We start from the raw sequence: 19,139 nt of genomic DNA, 5'->3' as shown, positions 1-19,139 counted from the left end.
TCTGTCATTTCAATCATGACCTCATTTGGGGTTTTCTTGGCAGAGATACTGGAGGAGTTTGCCATTTCCTTCTCCAGTTCATTTTACAGATGAGGTAACTGAGGCAAACAGGGTGAAAGGACTTGCTCAGGGTCGCAGAGCTAGTAAGCATCTGAGGTTGGATTTAAACTCAGGACTTCCTGACTTCAGGTCTAGTGCTCTGTTCACTGTACTACCTAGCATAGCAGCCTCTTTCCCAACCTATTCCTAACTTTTCATTTTCTTCCCACGTCCCTTTTCTGTTCCCCTGTATTAACTAGTACAATAATATGAAAACATTCTGTCTCAGCCTTCCACATGAAGTATCAATCTTTCTGGTACTTTAGGGCAAGATCTCAATGAGTACTGTACTAACGCTCGTGTTTCAATATGAAATATTGAATATTTCAATTATGAGATAATATGAAAATAATTATTAAGAAGAGACTTGGATATCCTGAGAAGACTGAATGGTGGGACTATGTTTCAAGAACTGAGGAGAATTCAGAAGCAGAAAGGATAGTTAAAGATGAACTGACTGATCTTTCTCAAAACAAATACATCATAAGTCTTGGTTTTGTTGCTGGTTATACTGTTAAATAACAGTATAGTATAGCCAGTAACTTTGAAGTCTGTGTAAGCCTAAAAAATTAGGGAGTTTAGTATGTAGAGAAAATGAGCAAGACAGTGAAACAAGATAGGGAGATCATATATTTCAACCTGAAAGTGCCCTTAGAGGTGTTCAAATCTCTCATTTTACAGATGAGTAAACAGAGGTTCAGAGAAGTTAAATGATTTAGGGGAAAAGAAGTTTCTTTAGTTTATCAAATACATAATATGTAACAGTTTAGGAAACTGTAAAAAATTGTACTTAATAAATTGTGTTGGGGTCTCAGAGCTAACTAATTAGTGAGAGGTGTCATTTTTAGTAATTAACGTGAAAATATTTCATATCACCCTGATTACCTTAGAAACTGGGATGAGAATAAATAAGGAAAGTGTACCAGTAGCATGTAAAGAGAAAGGCGATTGTCCCACCTCAGCTGTACGTGCAGGTTGACCCTAAAACCTGGTAGAAATATACTTGATTTTTATCCTTTGTCTTTCTATGATAATTAAGTTATCATAGTTAAGCACTACATATAGTCAGACTGTGCTTGTGTGGTCTACTCTATTACACCATGTTCAGTGTGCCTAGGGGACGGAATGGCAACTGAAATGTGGCAGGGTTATGGCCGATCACCTACAAAGCCACACTCAGGACTTAGACAAATTCAATCATTAAACCCAGAAATAAAGTAAAGCAAACAATTGGAGGGATATTGGCTATTTTTTGTTGGACTATGCAATAGAATGATGATACTGCCCAAATAAATGTACAGATTTAATGTCTGTATTATACTACCATACTCTATATTCCAGATGCCAGATACAGGGTGGTCCTCTCACAAATGGGTGTCCATTATGTGGGTGCCAGATGTCAGGAAGAACAAAAGGAGAAGGTAGTCAGACTATCAATGGACAAAGAATGAAACACCCGAAGCAGGATAAAACAAAGATAATGTAGTTCAGTTAAGATTTTTGCCTTACCATGTAGAACAGCAGTACTAATGATGACATCCCCTTGGAAGGTCTGTCTCATCAGAAAATGAATCTCCCCGGTAATGGGGATTCTCAGACAAACTAAGAGATACAATCTCTCTTGATTTGGTTGATAAAAGGATATTCTTTCTTGACTTAAATCAACAATATACTCTCTCGACTGATTTAGTTACCAGGAATTAAGATCTCTCCTTTAATTGACTGAATCTTATATTCAGGGAAATGGAGGCAAAGGATACCAGAGCAAGGATATTGTAATACAGTTCATTCTTTGTTTTTATAACTGCTGAAGCCTTAATGCTGTTGACTTCTGTAATGAATGGGATGGTCTTTCTGGGAGGCTGCCATATTTCAATTGGCCACCAGAGGGCACTTAACTTACAAGTGCCAAGGCTGCTTTCCCTACCCATGACTTCACTGAATAGGAGTTTTACAGCTCTGCAGCTCGACAGGTTCATCTAGTTCAACCCCATTATTTTACAGATAAGGAAACAGAAGCCTGGGGGTTAAATGACTTGCCCCAAATTACCAAGGTAGTAAATAACAGAAATGGAATTTGAAATCAGTCTTCAGACCCCACTGGTGATCTTTCCACAGTACAGCAGCTGAGATGAGCAGTTTGGAAAATTTCTCAAGAGTTGGGTCCAAAATCAATCTAGGGGACGAAAAGAAATGACACTCAGAATATGACTATACGATGGCTAAGTTCACTAGTAACTCTCTCAGAAGCCCTAATCCCGGCTGGGTTCCCTTCTCTCCGTTCTCAGTCTGATGCCATCACATTACACAGAGGCTTTCCATGTTGTGATCATTTGGGTCATTGTACATAGAGCAAAGTCAAAGAGAAATAGACCGTGTGCCTTCATGGAGCCATCAGCTACCAGTCTTCTCTAAAACCCTCTTCCCCAATTGCACCAAATGTTCAAATAGACTATTTTGTGTCTGCCCTATGGTAGAGCCTTTTGATCTTATACAGGACTGATCATCAGCCACAGTGGGACACTGGATATGTCTGGGGGAATGCCACCAACAGGCTGGTAGTTTACATCAAAGAGATGAGAGAAGGGCTAGGCACAGGTCATCTCAGGACATAGTGACACAGACAGAGACAGGACCATGTACAAGGGAAAGTGGGCAAGACAATGAAGGAAATCATTCTGCCTTCCAACTTAGCAGCTCAAAGCTATTTAAAAGACAGCTGGTCTGGGCAGCTATGGTCTTGTTACCCTGTGGCTCCCAGTCCATCTCCACTTCTTCCCTTTGTGATGGCCTCCTGATGTTCTCAGGATTCTGTGGGTGGAGAGCTATCTATGGCCCTTTTTTATTTTCCATGTGGTTCTGGTCATATCCTACCTGAGTGTGTCACACTAGCAGCAGGAGTCATGTCACAGTCATGCCCCAGGAACTTTGCCTCTGTCTGTCTCTGTCTCTGTGTCTCTTTCTGTCTGTCTCTCTCTCTCTGTCTCTGTCTCTCTTTCATGGAAACAGTGCATGGCAGGCAGAGTAAGTAGAGGAGAAAGAGGAAGGGTGCCAACATGGACATCACAAAGTACATAACACATTCCCCAGTCTCCTTATGTAGGACTTCTGCTCAGTTGCAAGTGATGAGGGGAGAAGGACCATCCCGCAGGGAGAGCCCAAGGGCCACCTTGTACTAAGATCATGAGATACTTTTCTGCCATGCTGCCATTAGCTAGGGAATAGCAACTAGGTAATAGAGCACCAGGCTGCATGTAGTCAGGAAGACCTGAGTTCAAATCCAGTTTCAGATACTTACAAGCCATGTGACTCAGGATAAGTCACTTAACCTATAACTTGCCCTAAAATCTGTAAGCATTAGATAGAGGAATCAAGCCCTAGGTTTTCCTGACCCCAACTCTGATACTCTATCTACCATACTATATATTCCAGATGCCAGATAGAGGGCATCTCTCACAAATGGATGTCCATTCTGTGGGTGCCAGATGTCAGGAAGAACAAAGGAAAACGGTAATAAGGAAAAGGAGAAAAGGAAGGGAAAGGAAGTGGTGATGGGAGAATGGGGAAAAAAGAATGTTGTTACTTGAGAGAGGATGGAAATAAAAATAGGAAAAGATGACAAATAGGAAGGAGGCAGGTGCCAAGGACTTGAAGGCCATGCAGCCTATGACCCTGAAACTAAATATGCCGGGTGATGAAGGCCTAGGGAGGAAGAATCTTTGTGTGTTGATGGATGTCACTTAATGGCAGGGATGGAATTAGTCTCCTAGCAGTTTAGGTGTTGTTTGTCTTCTGTATCTGAAGAGGGTCAAAGTGACCTCACTATGTCAGGGTCAAAGTACAGTGTGTCCCACTGTGGCTGATGATCAGTCCTATATAAGCTCAAAAGGCTCTACTATAAGGCAGACACAAAATAGCCTGTTTGAACATTTGGGATGGAGATGTCCCCAGATGTGTGCTTCTCATGTTTCTTTTGAGCTACAGTGATTCTGCTTTGCTCGTGGAGCACAGTGCCTTCTTTGAGGTGGGTATGCCATGCTGGGCTGTCCTGTGCCAGTGTCTCCTGAATCCCAAATCAATTCCAAAGCTCTTCAGAGACTTTGAAAGTATCCTCATACCACTTCTGACCTCCATGTAAGTACTTGCCTTGTATGGGTTCTCTGTAAAATAATCTTTTAGGGAAACATATGTTTGGCATTTGGACAAGGTGGTCAACCCATTGGAGTTGTGCCCTCTGCAATAGAGTCTGAATGCTTGGCAGTTCAGCTTGAGAAAGGACCTCAATGCTTGGTACCTTTTCCTGCCAAGTGGTCTTCAGAACCTTCCTAAGACAATTCAAATGGAAACGATTCAGTTATGGAATCTGTAATGGGCAGCAGTTTAGTAATAACTTATTCCTCTTAGTCTCTCCAGGGCTAGAGTGTCAGGAGGAGGTGGGCTAGAGCAGGCAGGAGCTGGGAAGTGGCAAAAGAGTGAGGGAAACTGGCTAAACTGAGGGGAGAGCTCATGTTAATGCCCTGATGAGAGAGAATGGCTCAGATGATGGAGTCCTTCCTTAAACTGTAACAATCCAGCCCTTGGGAGCAGATAAGCCAGCTCATCCTGTGATAGGATCAGCCAGAGGTCCTGCAAATCCTCTGAGTGGGCAGCATGGGAGAGGCCCAAGTGGTGACTGATATCTGGAGCTCAGAGGCTCCGTCTCCTTGGGAGTGGTTCCACTCAGAGTTGGTGCTCCTCACTCTGCTCTTGGCACTGACTTCATATGACCATATTCATGGGACCTCTGGTCTCTGGTTCTGTTTTCTTTCTTGTTTGAACTCTACTATGAGATGCTGGCATGGCTGGCAATGGTTCTCAGTTGTCCTGGGACAAGAGACCATGGAGCTAGTTGCATCAGATTTCCAGTGAAGGTCGCTACTTGCACAGTTGCCATCATAAATGAGCTCTACCATCCACCATCATTAAACAGATTAGCAGTCATGGGCTGGAAATATCTTAGGCGATAGTTCTTGTATCACAACTTCTGGAAATATGTGACCATGTATACCTTATCATCAGTGGTCTGGTAGACATAGTGAGTCAGAGATGACTGGTCAGGCAGCTGGTGAAGCTGGAGCAGGCTGCCTTGGCCTTCCTGCTCTTCATTTCCCACATTCAAGGAAAAGATGCCCGGGGAGTATGTTCCCACCTCTTGCTGGTGTTACCCATTATGCTGATTGCTCTGGTGTTGATGATTGAACTTTGGTTCGCTGACTGGCTGGAGATGTCATGTTCCTCATTATCTTCTTCTGCTGGCATTTGATCCTGGATACTTTGTTGATAGCAGGCATCAATGACTCTGTAGCCTCTGGATACATTGGTACTCACCTCAGCAGGTGGCAAAGAGTGCTAGGTACCAGCTGTGCCCCACAGATCCCATGACTGAGGAGCTAAAGAAGCTGATGAAGGATGGTACCATCTAGGGTGTGAGACAGTTGCATGTTGTACCTTTTCTCCACCATGGAATGAGTATTCCCAGAACGTTTCCTTGGTATGGAGCAAGGCAGAGAACCTTTTTCCAGCCAGGAAGGATGGTTTTTTTCAATAAAAAGGACAACCCTGATCCCAACTTCTTGTTTTGTCTGACTTTGTGTGCGTGCAGTTTCTTGACTCTCTCATGGGGATTTCTGAAAACAAGGTGACCAAGGAGGAGGGATTAGGACTCTGACAGCTTGAGCTGTTTGGCCAGAGGGAGTCATAGTATGGTTGAGAAGATGGCAGGAATGGCTTCCCCTGAGGCATAGGAGAACAGGCTCCAAATCCCACCTCTCATACTTTACTGCCTGTGTGACCTTGGGTAAGTCACTTAGCTTCTCTAAGACCTAGTTTCTTCAGCTTAAAAATAAAGCTAATCCTCATGAAACCTACTGTGCAGGGTGGTTGAGAGATCCAAATGAGGGGACTGGCTCAGAGGGTTTTGTAGATGTGAAAGACCCATGGAAGGATTTGCTATAGTTACTGTGGATTGATGGGCACAAGTTGGGGTTAGTACTCTGGGGGCCCTTGCTTAGCTATTTCCACCAGAGGGAAAGGGGAATGCAGTCTTCGGTGGGTTGGGCACCAGGGAGGTAAGAAACCTTTCCCCTAGGCAGCCTTAGCACAATGAACAATTGTCTACCTTTATATTCAGGGCAACTAGGTGATGCAGTGGATAGAGCATCAGTGAAGGAGTTAGGAGGACCTGAGTTCAAATCTCACCTCAGACACTTGACACTCACTAGTTGTGTGACCTTGGGCAAGTCACATAACCTCAATTGCCTCATCCTGAGTTATCTCCAGTCAGGTCACTGGATTCAGATGGCTCTGGAGGAGAAGTGAGGCTGGTGACCTGCACAGCCCTCCCTCACTCAAAACAAAGTCAAGTGCAAGTCAAGTCATTATTTCTCTGATGGCATGGTCTTCTTTGGCAACAAAGGATGATCACACACACTTTTATAGTCAGAATGTGAAAAAGGATCCACCTCTCTGTCTGATGAATGACATCCCCTTAACCAGACTCGCCCAATACCGGTCCCTTCCCCTGGGAGCTCTGCCTTGTCTTCTGGCCTCCACAACCCAAACATTCTCTGGGTTTCTCATGTTCTACCCACAGTCTGTGCCTTTTTCTCAGGGGGATAAGTGTTTGCCAGGGGAGAGTCAAAATGGAGGGAGGAGGAAGAGAACCAAGGGAAGCAGGAAATGAAGAAGATGGGAGGGAAAAAGAGGATGGGCAAAGAGACAAAGAAGACAGGAAAAGAGAAAGCAGAAGAGCGGTCATGAAGGAAGAGCTGGGGAAGAAGAGGACTGGGAAATAAAGACCCTGAAAGTCCAGACATAGAAGCGTGGAGTCAAGTCTAGAGTGGGGGCAGGAGGCTGCCAGGTAGGTGCTCTGGGGAGAGGTCTTTACTGTATTTTAGGGAGCCTATAGCAACGTATTTGGAATCAGATGGATTGAGTTTTAATTGCAGTTGGGCAAATAATTTCCTTTCTCTGAGTGAAGAAGCATCTGGCTACGTTTCAGGAACTGTGCCAGGTGCTAGGTGGACTCCACTATAGTTTATTGATGTCATGGCAGCAGCCATCCATTTCCTTAGTAGCCTATTGGATATCTTCCGAATTGAGGTGTTCCTCTTCCAGTGTCCTCTCTTTGATCATTTTAGGATTGTCCATGGGATTTTCTTGGCAAAGATACTGGAGGGGTTTCCATTTCCTTCTCCAGTGGATCAGCTGTTATCAGAACTCTCCACTATGACCTGCCTCTCTTGGATAACCCTGCATGGTCAGGCTCCAAGTTTCACTGAGCTACACCAAACCATTTGCCACAATAAGACAGTGATCCAGAAGGGAATTTTCACCTGGAACCACCAGAAGCAGTTTTGCTGTACAAGAACCAAAGTTCCTTTGCTCCTAAAGAAGACAGAGGTTTGGTGACCATTTGTTGGGTTACAGGGAGGATTCTCTTGGAGTATGGGTAGGTCCCAATGGCTACTGAGCCCTCAGCTCTCAGATTCCACTTTTCCTCTTTGTAACTTTCTCTCATTGCACTTAGTTCTGCCCCCTGAGGCCCAGTAGAATCAAGTGAATCCTGTTGCCAGGACTTTACCTGTCAAAATACTTGAATGAAAGTCAAAGTCAAAATGAATGAATGAAAATATGAAAAAGTCTTTTTAAAGTCGTTCTTATGTTCCAGAAATGATGCTAAAGTGCTGGGGATACTGCCAGAAATAAGCAAGGTAGTCTTTGCCCTCAGGGAGCTTATATTCTAATAAGGAAAGATGAAACACATCAGGAAGGGGTGTTTCAGATAGACAAATGATTGTTTTGTCCTGATGAAGAATGGCAGCACTGATCAGAGTTCTGTTCTCTGAGCCAGAGTTGGAAAGTGAACTAGAGAGTGGTTGTTCCACTCCATGGTATAGCAAAGTGAAGGCTGGGAAATGGTGGGGAGGGCTTGAGACTCCTTGATGTGATAAGGTGAAATGATCACTTAGGAGATCCCAGGACTATGGGCTGGGCCCTTCAGTTCTGGATGGAAGTGGAGGCTGGAGGGAGGCCACGTGGCATAAAGAAGACTGGGAAGTGGCATGGAAGTTTTGAGACTCAATAAGAAAAGATGAAATGCTCACCTATCAGAGAGCAGGGCTACAAGGGAAGTTCCAGAAGGATGTGGAATGACCACATTATGTCGTTAAAGTGCCCTGGACCCTATTACCAGTTATCCAATGGATTTCTTATGATTATATAATGGGGGATTGACCAATAAGAGCCCAGTCTGGGGAGTATGGGTAGGTTTGGTGAGACCGTTTGTTGAAACACTCAGCAGAAGACCTTGCTCTCTACTTTGGAGCATGTGCAGGTGGGTTTTCTACAACTGTTTCTGGTCTTCCTTTTTAATTGGCTGCTGATTTAGAAATGAGTACACATACAAAAGATTCCCATGGGGGCAATTCCACCTTTATTCTATCTGATCGCATTCGAGTGAGAAGGCCATATGTGAGATTTTTAAAAATGATTATTGAAAAGTCAAATGCTTTCAGTCTGAGTCAGTCTCCTCAGGGACCAAGGAAGTCTGGGGTAGAGTGTGCTCCTGGTTCAGGGGATTGTGTTTGTACTTCAGCTCTTTGCCAATATCCTTTTAGTGGAACCTAGCTGATGTTAATCTGTCCAATGATATGGGAGTGCCAATCAATGGTATTGGTGATATTGAGGAGACATTGACTGGGTGATTGGCATTATGGAACCTGCTGGAATGGGACTTTGATCTGATAGCGATAGAAAGTCATTCTAACTCCTCAGGTGTACCCCTAGAGCCAAAAGAGACAGATGGAACCAACAGCCCTCTGGGACCCAATTTATCAGTGTGAATATAAGTTGGGATAAGGCTCTCCCAAGTCCAACAGGCTACAATTGTAATAACACCTGGAATGTTTATAGGGCTTGAAAGCTGAGCCTTCCAATGACAAGGTAGGAGGTAAGGCACTATTATCTTCATTTCAGAGATGAAGAAAGAGGATTAGAAATGCCATGTGCTTGAGGTCAAGACCTTTTCCAAGATCACCCAGTTAGCAGTTAGTCCAGGATGAAGTTAAATTGCTGATTCTTGCCCCCAATCGCAGCTCCATTCCCTTTGCCACAGTCCCTTGTGCTGTGAGGACTGCGTGCTGCCTTTATGCCACAGAGGCTTCTATTAACCCTAGTCAGAAGGTACTGTATGGGGGAGAAAAGAGGGAGAAGTGAGAAGTTTAGAAAAAGAAAGTGTGAGAGGAATCAGAGGGAAAGCAAGCATGTGAGCACTTGAAAGGGGATAGAAGGAAGACTGATTGGTTCAAAAGGAAAATACAGCCAAGCAACGACTTACAGGTCTGACGGGTGCTGACAGGAAGACAAGGGTGCCAGATCTGGTGGGTGAGTTTCATATTATGCTGATAACATCTGATTATATATATTATTATAGTCTCTGTCCTTTTTGGTGTTGTATGCGAAAGTGTTTTAAACTCATTTAGGAACTCCAAGCCATTTCCTTCCTGTCTCTCCATGATTAGTTGGGCTAGAGCTGACATCTCAGCTGGCAGGACCTGGGAAGGTGGAGAAGAGCCAGGGCTATTGGCAGACCTGAGGAGAGAGCTCCTGTCAATGCCTTAGTGAGGGAGAATGCCTCAGGGAGTCTTTCCCTGAGTTCTTCTAGTCCCACCCTTGGGAACAACCCAGGAAGGTGTGGAGTCAACTGAGAGGCATATTCACTAAGTGGGCAGGATGGGCGGGATCTTTCTCCCTCTGACATATTTAGCTTCTCCTTGGAAGCAGTAGCTTCGACTTGAAGTTCCTCAGCTTTGTCCTCAACTCTAGGGCTTCAATGGCTACCTTTGTGGGCCACCTGATGCCTGGGGTGATTTCGTTTTTCTTCGGGCTCTACTATGCCTTACTCACTTCGTTGGCCATCCTGAGGGAGCAGCGGCTCCTCATTCTACCTCTTCCTCCCCGGGATAAGAGACCACAAGGCTGGCTCCAGCAGCTCCCCGTTGAGGGTTTGCTGAAGACCCTTGTGTGTATTCCTGGAATTCTATGTGCCTTGTTCTATCCAGTAGGTACAAACAGGCTTGCCATTATAGACTGGGAAGACCCTGAGCGACAGTTCTTGCATCAAAACACCTGGCAACATGTGACTATATACAGCTTCCTTTTCCTCAGTGGTATGGTGGACATAGTGAGTCGGAGCTGGCTGGCCAGGCAGCAGATGAAGCTGGAGAAGGCTGCCCTGGCCTTGACCTTCCAAGGAAGTGCCTTAATCTTCATCTCCCACACTGCGGGCAAGACAGCCCTGGAAGTCCGTTGCCATAACTTGCTGGTGATACCCATCATGCTGATGGCTCTGGTGCTGATAATTGAACTTTGGTTCCCTGACCAACCTGTGCTTTGGGTGTTCAAGACATGGATGTTTCTTCTGCTTGGCTCATGGTGTGCCCAACTGTCAAGTATTCTCTTTTATCCAATTACTGGTCATCCCTGGAAGGCAGACAAACCTGAAGAGATCATGTACCTTACCACCTTCTTCTGCTGGCATTTGATCCTAGATGCTCTGGTGATAGCTGGCATCTATGGGCTCTGTAGCCTCTGGATACATCGGTACTCACCTCAGCAGGTGGCAAAGAGTGGTAGGTACCAGCTGTGCCCCACAGATCCCATGACTGAGGAGCTAAAGAAGCTGATGAAGGATGGTACGATCTAGGGTGTGAGACAGTTGCATGCTGTGCCTTTTCTCCACCATGGAATGAGTACTCCCAGAACATTTCTTTGGTATGGAGCAAGGCAGAGAACCTTTCTCCAGCCAGGAAGGATGGTTTTTCTTCAATAAAAAGGACAACCCTGATCCCAACTTCTTGTTTTGTCTGACTTTGTGTGCATGCAGTTTCTTGACTCTCTCATGGGGATTTCTGAAAACAAGGTGACCAAGGAGGAGGGATTAGGACTCTGACAGCTTGAGTATTTGGCCAGAGGGAGTCATAGTATGGTTGAGCAGGTGGCAGGAATGGCTTCCCCTAAGGCATAGGAGAACAGGCTCCAAATCCCACCTCTCATACTTTACTGCCTGTGTGACCTTGGGTAAGCCACTTAGCTTCTCTAAGACCTAGTTTCTTCAGCTTAAAAATAAAGCTAATCCTCATGAGACCTACTGTGCAGGGTGGCTGAGAGATCCAAATGAAGGGACTGGCTCAGAGGGTTTTGTAGATGTGAAAGACCCATGGAAGGATTTGCTATAGTTACTGTGGATTGATGGGCACAAGTTGGGGTTAGTACTCTGGGGGCCCTTGCTTAGCTATTTCCACCAGAGGGAAAGGGGAATGCAGTCTTCGGTGGGTTGGGCACCAGGGAGGTAAGAAACCTTTCCCCTAGGCAGCCTTAGCACAATGAACAATTGTCTACCTTTATATTCAGGGCAACTAGGTGATGCAGTGGATAGAGCATCAGTGAAGGAGTTAGGAGGACCTGAGTTCAAATCTCACCTCAGACACTTGACACTCACTAGTTGTGTGACCTTGGGCAAGTCACATAACCTCAATTGCCTCATCCTGAGTTATCTCCAGTCAGGTCACTGGATTCAGATGGCTCTGGAGGAGAAGTGAGGCTGGTGACCTGCACAGCCCTCCCTCACTCAAAACAAAGTCAAGTGCAAGTCAAGTCATTATTTCTCTGATGGCATGGTCTTCTTTGGCAACAAAGGATGATCACACACACTTTTATAGTCAGAATGTGAAAAAGGATCCACCTCTCTGTCTGATGAATGACATCCCCTTAACCAGACTCGCCCAATACCGGTCCCTTCCCCTGGGAGCTCTGCCTTGTCTTCTGGCCTCCACAACCCAAACATTCTCTGGGTTTCTCATGTTCTACCCACAGTCTGTGCCTTTTTCTCAGGGGGATAAGTGTTTGCCAGGGGAGAGTCAAAATGGAGGGAGGAGGAAGAGAACCAAGGGAAGCAGGAAATGAAGAAGATGGGAGGGAAAAAGAGGATGGGCAAAGAGACAAAGAAGACAGGAAAAGAGAAAGCAGAAGAGCGGTCATGAAGGAAGAGCTGGGGAAGAAGAGGACTGGGAAATAAAGACCCTGAAAGTCCAGACATAGAAGCGTGGAGTCAAGTCTAGAGTGGGGGCAGGAGGCTGCCAGGTAGGTGCTCTGGGGAGAGGTCTTTACTGTATTTTAGGGAGCCTATAGCAACGTATTTGGAATCAGATGGATTGAGTTTTAATTGCAGTTGGGCAAATAATTTCCTTTCTCTGAGTGAAGAAGCATCTGGCTACGTTTCAGGAACTGTGCCAGGTGCTAGGTGGACTCCACTATAGTTTATTGATGTCATGGCAGCAGCCATCCATTTCCTTAGTAGCCTATTGGATATCTTCCGAATTGAGGTGTTCCTCTTCCAGTGTCCTCTCTTTGATCATTTTAGGATTGTCCATGGGATTTTCTTGGCAAAGATACTGGAGGGGTTTCCATTTCCTTCTCCAGTGGATCAGCTGTTATCAGAACTCTCCACTATGACCTGCCTCTCTTGGATAACCCTGCATGGTCAGGCTCCAAGTTTCACTGAGCTACACCAAACCATTTGCCACAATAAGACAGTGATCCAGAAGGGAATTTTCACCTGGAACCACCAGAAGCAGTTTTGCTGTACAAGAACCAAAGTTCCTTTGCTCCTAAAGAAGACAGAGGTTTGGTGACCATTTGTTGGGTTACAGGGAGGATTCTCTTGGAGTATGGGTAGGTCCCAATGGCTACTGAGCCCTCAGCTCTCAGATTCCACTTTTCCTCTTTGTAACTTTCTCTCATTGCACTTAGTTCTGCCCCCTGAGGCCCAGTAGAATCAAGTGAATCCTGTTGCCAGGACTTTACCTGTCAAAATACTTGAATGAAAGTCAAAGTCAAAATGAATGAATGAAAATATGAAAAAGTCTTTTTAAAGTCGTTCTTATGTTCCAGAAATGATGCTAAAGTGCTGGGGATACTGCCAGAAATAAGCAAGGTAGTCTTTGCCCTCAGGGAGCTTATATTCTAATAAGGAAAGATGAAACACATCAGGAAGGGGTGTTTCAGATAGACAAATGATTGTTTTGTCCTGATGAAGAATGGCAGCACTGATCAGAGTTCTGTTCTCTGAGCCAGAGTTGGAAAGTGAACTAGAGAGTGGTTGTTCCACTCCATGGTATAGCAAAGTGAAGGCTGGGAAATGGTGGGGAGGGCTTGAGACTCCTTGATGTGATAAGGTGAAATGATCACTTAGGAGATCCCAGGACTATGGGCTGGGCCCTTCAGTTCTGGATGGAAGTGGAGGCTGGAGGGAGGCCACGTGGCATAAAGAAGACTGGGAAGTGGCATGGAAGTTTTGAGACTCAATAAGAAAAGATGAAATGCTCACCTATCAGAGAGCAGGGCTACAAGGGAAGTTCCAGAAGGATGTGGAATGACCACATTATGTCGTTAAAGTGCCCTGGACCCTATTACCAGTTATCCAATGGATTTCTTATGATTATATAATGGGGGATTGACCAATAAGAGCCCAGTCTGGGGAGTATGGGTAGGTTTGGTGAGACCGTTTGTTGAAACACTCAGCAGAAGACCTTGCTCTCTACTTTGGAGCATGTGCAGGTGGGTTTTCTACAACTGTTTCTGGTCTTCCTTTTTAATTGGCTGCTGATTTAGAAATGAGTATACATACAAAAGATTCCCATGGGGGCAATTCCACCTTTATTCTATCTGATCGCATTCGAGTGAGAAGGCCATATGTGAGATTTTTAAAAATGATTATTGAAAAGTCAAATGCTTTCAGTCTGAGTCAGTCTCCTCAGGGACCAAGGAAGTCTGGGGTAGAGTGTGCTCCTGGTTCAGGGGATTGTGTTTGTACTTCAGCTCTTTGCCAATATCCTTTTAGTGGAACCTAGCTGATGTTAATCTGTCCAATGATATGGGAGTGCCAATCAATGGTATTGGTGATATTGAGGAGACATTGACTGGGTGATTGGCATTATGGAACCTGCTGGAATGGGACTTTGATCTGATAGCGATAGAAAGTCATTCTAACTCCTCAGGTGTACCCCTAGAGCCAAAAGAGACAGATGGAACCAACAGCCCTCTGGGACCCAATTTATCAGTGTGAATATAAGTTGGGATAAGGCTCTCCCAAGTCCAACAGGCTACAATTGTAATAACACCTGGAATGTTTATAGGGCTTGAAAGCTGAGCCTTCCAATGACAAGGTAGGAGGTAAGGCACTATTATCTTCATTTCAGAGATGAAGAAAGAGGATTAGAAATGCCATGTGCTTGAGGTCAAGACCTTTTCCAAGATCACCCAGTTAGCAGTTAGTCCAGGATGAAGTTAAATTGCTGATTCTTGCCCCCAATCGCAGCTCCATTCCCTTTGCCACAGTCCCTTGTGCTGTGAGGACTGCGTGCTGCCTTTATGCCACAGAGGCTTCTATTAACCCTAGTCAGAAGGTACTGTATGGGGGAGAAAAGAGGGAGAAGTGAGAAGTTTAGAAAAAGAAAGTGTGAGAGGAATCAGAGGGAAAGCAAGCATGTGAGCACTTGAAAGGGGATAGAAGGAAGACTGATTGGTTCAAAAGGAAAATACAGCCAAGCAACGACTTACAGGTCTGACGGGTGCTGACAGGAAGACAAGGGTGCCAGACCTGGTGGGTGAGTTTCATATTATGCTGATAACATCTGATTATATATATTATTATAGTCTCTGTCCTTTTTGGTGTTGTATGCGAAAGTGTTTTAAACTCATTTAGGAACTCCAAGCCAATTCCTTCCTGTCTCTCCATGATTAGTCGGGCTAGAGCTGACATCTCAGCTGGCAGGATCTGGGAAGGTGGAGAAGAGCCAGGGCTATTGGCAGACCTGAGGAGAGAGCTCCTGTCAATGCCTTAGTGAGGGAGAATGCCTCAGGGAGTCTTTCCCTGAGTTCTTCTAGTCCCACCCTTGGGAACAACCCAGGAAGGTGTGGAGTCAACTGAGAGGCATATTCACTAAGTGGGCAGGATGGGCGGGATCTTTCTCCCTCTGACACATTTAGCTTCTCCTTGGAAGCAGTAGCTTCGACTTCAAGTTCCTCAGCTTTGTCCTCAACTTTGGGGCCTCAATGACTGACTTTGTGGGCCACCTGATGCCTGGGGTGATTTTGTTTTTCTGTGGGCTCTACTATGCCTTACTCACTTCGTTGGCCATCCTGAGGGAGCAGCGGCTCCTCATTCTACCTCTTCCTCCCCGGGATAAGAGACCACAAGGCTGGCTCCAGCAGCTCCCCATTCAGGGTTTGCTGAAGATCCTTGTCTGTATTCCTGGCATTCTCGGTGCCTTCTTTTATCCAGTAGGCACAAATAGGCTTGCCATTATAGACTGGGAAGACCCTGAGCGACGGTTCTTGCATCAAAACACCTGGCAACATGTGACTATATACAGCTTCCTTTTCCTCAGTGGTATGGTGGACATAGTGAGTCGGAGCTGGCTGGCCAGGCAGCAGATGAAGCTGGAGCAGGCTGCCCTGGCCTTGGCCTTCCAAGGAAGTGCCTTAATCTTCATCTCCCACACTGAGGGTAAGTCAGCCCTGGAAGTCCATTGCCATAATTTGCTGGTGATACCCGTCATGCTGACTGCTCTGGTGCTGACAATTGAACTTTGGTTCCCTGACCAACCTGAGCTTTGGGTGTTCAAAACATGGATGTTTCTCCTGTTTGGCTCATGGTGTGCCCAAGTGGGAAGTATTCTCTTTTATCCAATTACTGGTCATCCCTGGAAGGCAGATAAACCTGAAGAGATCATGTACCTTACCACCTTCTTCTGCTGGCATTTGATCCTAGATGCTCTGGTGATAGCTGGCATCTATGGGCTCTGTAGCCTCTGGATACATCGGTACTCACCTCAGCAGGTGGCAAAGAGTGGTAGGTACCAGCTGTGCCCCACAGATCCCATGACTGAGGAGCTAAAGAAGCTGATGAAAGATGGTACGATCTAGGGTGTGAGACAGTTGCATGCTGTGCCTTTTCTCCACCATGGAATGAGTACTCCCAGAACATTTCCTTGGTATAGAGCAAGGCAGAGAACCTTTCTCCAGCCAGGAAGGATGGTATTTCTTCAATAAAAATGACAACCTTTATCCCAACTTCTTGTTTTGTCTGACTTTATATGCGTGCAGTTCTTGACTCTCTCATGGTGATATCTGAAAACAAGGTGACCAAGGAGGAGGGATTAGGATTGTCCTCTGACAGCTTGAGCTGTTTGGCCAGAGGTAGTGATAGTATGATCGAGAAGATGGCAGGGATGGTTTCCCCTAAGGCAGAGGAGAACAAGCTCCAAATCCCATCTCTCACATTTTACTGCCTGTGTGACCTTGGGTAAGTCACTTAGCTTCTCTAAGACTTAGTTTCTTCAGCTTAAAAATAAAGCTAATCCTCATGAGACCTACTGTGCAGGGTGGTTGAGAGATCCAAATGAGGGGACTGATGCAGAGTGCTTTGCAGATGTGAAAGACCCATAGAAGGATCTGCTATAGTTACTGTTGATTGATGGACACTAGTTGGTGCTGGAGCAGTCTTCTGTGGGTTGGGCACAAGGGAGATAGGAAATCTTTCACCCAGACAGCCTTAGCACAATAACTTAATAAATTGTCTACCTTTATAGTCAGGATGTGAAAGAGAATTCACCTCTCTGTCTGATGAATGACATCCCCTTAACCAGACTCCCCCAGTACCAGTCCCTTCCTCTGGGAGCTCTGCCCTGTCTTCTGGCCTCCATAACCCAAGCATTCCCTGGGTTTCTCATGTTCTGCCCACAGTTTGTGCCTTTTTCTCAAGGGGTCCAATGTTTGAAGGAGAGAGTCAAAATGGAGGGAGGAGGAAGAGAGCCAATGGAAGCAGGAAACAAGGAAGATGGGAGAGAGAAAGAAAAAGAGGATGGTCAAAGAGACAAAGGAGAAAGCAGATGATCAGTCATGAAGGAAGAGCTGGGAAGAATCAGGAATGGGAAGTAAAGATTCCTGGGAGCCTAGACATAGAAGAGTGGAGTGAAGCCTAATGTGCGGGCAGGAGACTGCCAGGTAGCCACTCTGGGGAGAGGCCCTTTATTGTATTTTAGGGGGCCTGTGGCATTTGGAATCACATGGACTGAGTTGGAATAGTGGCTTTGTGATGTTAGGCAAGTAATTTCCTTTCTCTGAGTGAAGAAGCATCTGGTATGTGTCAGAACTGTGCCAGGTGCTAGGTGAACTCCACTATGCTCTATCAATATAGTGCAGCCATCCTTTTTCATCCTGGGAAAACAGATCACAAGGGTGACTATGGCAACTCCTGACTGATGGCTTGGTGAAGCAGGTTAGCTTTATGCCTTGCATCCTAAGTCCCTTCTTCTATCCACTAAGATTGAGGAGGCTTGCCCTTGTGGACATGAAGAACCTGAGAGACAATTTCTATATTAAGAATACTCCTCCCTGCCCTGTTTCTAGCTTTTGGGATTTCGAAACCACACAGTCATCTACTGTTGGCTCATCTTGGAACTTCTCTCAGTGCCTGAGGCTTCTTTGCCTTAGAAAAGTCTAAGAAACTTGCCACAGCTCCCGAGATCCATCTTCTTCTCCCATTGGTGAATTTCTTTTGGGGCCTCCACTTTGTGGAAGGGCCCAGGACACCAGCCTACCTTTATTGTTCTACTTACTCTGTTCCTGGTTTTCTGAATCTCAAAGCTATGCCTCTGCAAAGGCTACTTTCCTCTCCCTGTATCTCTCCCTCCTTGAGGGAAGGGTCGGTCTTACTTTTAGTTTATATTTGGGTCCTCAATGTTTATTCACTACCTGGCACCTGGTAAGTACTTAATAAATTCTTGTTTCTTTCCTTTTTTCCTTTCTTTCTTCTTTTCTTTATCTGATCGCAATCTTTTTTCTTTTCCTTCCTCGTGATCCTTTACTTCTAACTCGTACCCTTTGTCCTTACCATGAATTTTAATCTATTTCGCAGTACTCTTGTATTATCTTTACGCTGGGTCTATTTTTTTTCTCTTCCCATTCTTGACTTCGTGGTGAATCAGTTCAGTTTTACCCTATCCTCTACCCTTGAGTCCCTCCTTTCCTTGCACTATCTCTGATGACATCTTGCCAAGCATAAAACCTGATTCGTTACTATTATTCACCTCCTTTGTTCCCGCTCATGTGCTACTGAACGTGCTGCGAACTATCATGCTGATGAAACCGCTACATATTTATGTTAGTTAATTTCAACTGGCCCTTAATTGCTTCAGGAAGGCAAACCTACCCCTGCCCACTAATGGATTCCCTATTCCATTCAGCAAAGCTATTGTCCGAAACCTTTCCCTGACTCAAGCAGGTCATGACTCCCTTCCTCAGTCTTCTTTACTCAGGATCTTACCTTATACATCAGTGAAAAATTTGAGGTTATTTAACGACACCTTGCTCTTTTCTCCTCTTCCTCACCTTACATTCCTCTGATGTCATCACCCATTATCTCCTCCTTCACTCGCATCTTTGATGATGAATTGGCTCTTCTCCTTGCTAAGACTAACTGATCCCTCCACATCTCATGTTGGGAGACAATTCATAGAGGGCAGGAACTATTAAGGGGAATTGGGCAAGCATTCTTGCAGAAAGTGGGATTTTAGCTGAGACTTGAAGGAAACCAGGGAATCTGAGATGGATGGAGATAAGAAGGGAGAGAATTCCAGGCATGAAGGATAGTCAGGGAAATGCATGAAGTTGAGAAATGGAATGTCATATTCAAGGAACAGGAAGGAAACCAGATTCACTGGATTGCAGAGAATATGGAAGTGAGTAATGTGTAAGAAGAATGGAAAGATAGGAAGAAGCCAGGTAGTAAAGAGCTTTGAATGCCAAATCAAGGATTTTATATTTGATATTGAAGGTTATATGGAACCACTGGAATTTATTGAATAGAAGGGCAAAATGGTCAGACCAACACTTTAGGAAGATCACAGCTGATTGGAGGATGAACTGGAATGAGAAGA

The 19,139-nt window shown here is 45.2% G+C and overlaps 2 protein-coding genes and 1 pseudogene across 2 annotated transcripts; all 3 read left to right on the top strand.

The window, feature by feature from the left end:
- The first annotated feature begins 4,518 nt into the window (after nucleotides 1–4,518).
- LOC140523481 (transmembrane epididymal protein 1A-like) lies at nucleotides 4,519–5,696 on the top strand (annotated as a pseudogene).
- A 4,201-nt stretch (nucleotides 5,697–9,897) lies between these two features.
- Nucleotides 9,898–10,990, top strand: LOC140523480 (transmembrane epididymal protein 1A-like). Its single transcript, XM_072638327.1, has one exon. It carries the CDS (start codon nucleotides 9,971–9,973, stop codon nucleotides 10,841–10,843), a length of 873 nt encoding a protein of 290 aa, XP_072494428.1. The 5' UTR covers nucleotides 9,898–9,970; the 3' UTR covers nucleotides 10,844–10,990.
- Nucleotides 10,991–15,160: 4,170 nt separating this feature from the next.
- LOC140523478 (transmembrane epididymal protein 1A-like) lies at nucleotides 15,161–16,272 on the top strand. The gene has a single exon (XM_072638326.1). The coding sequence runs from the start codon at nucleotides 15,253–15,255 to the stop codon at nucleotides 16,123–16,125; it is 873 nt and encodes a 290-aa protein (XP_072494427.1). The 5' UTR covers nucleotides 15,161–15,252; the 3' UTR covers nucleotides 16,126–16,272.
- The last annotated feature ends 2,867 nt before the right edge of the window (nucleotides 16,273–19,139 follow it).

This window comes from Notamacropus eugenii, chromosome 2 (assembly GCF_028372415.1).
Source record: "Notamacropus eugenii isolate mMacEug1 chromosome 2, mMacEug1.pri_v2, whole genome shotgun sequence".
NCBI lineage: Eukaryota > Metazoa > Chordata > Mammalia > Diprotodontia > Macropodidae > Notamacropus > Notamacropus eugenii.
The sequence above is the reverse complement of the archived record's forward strand: the minus strand, read 5'-3'. Positions and strand labels throughout refer to the sequence as shown.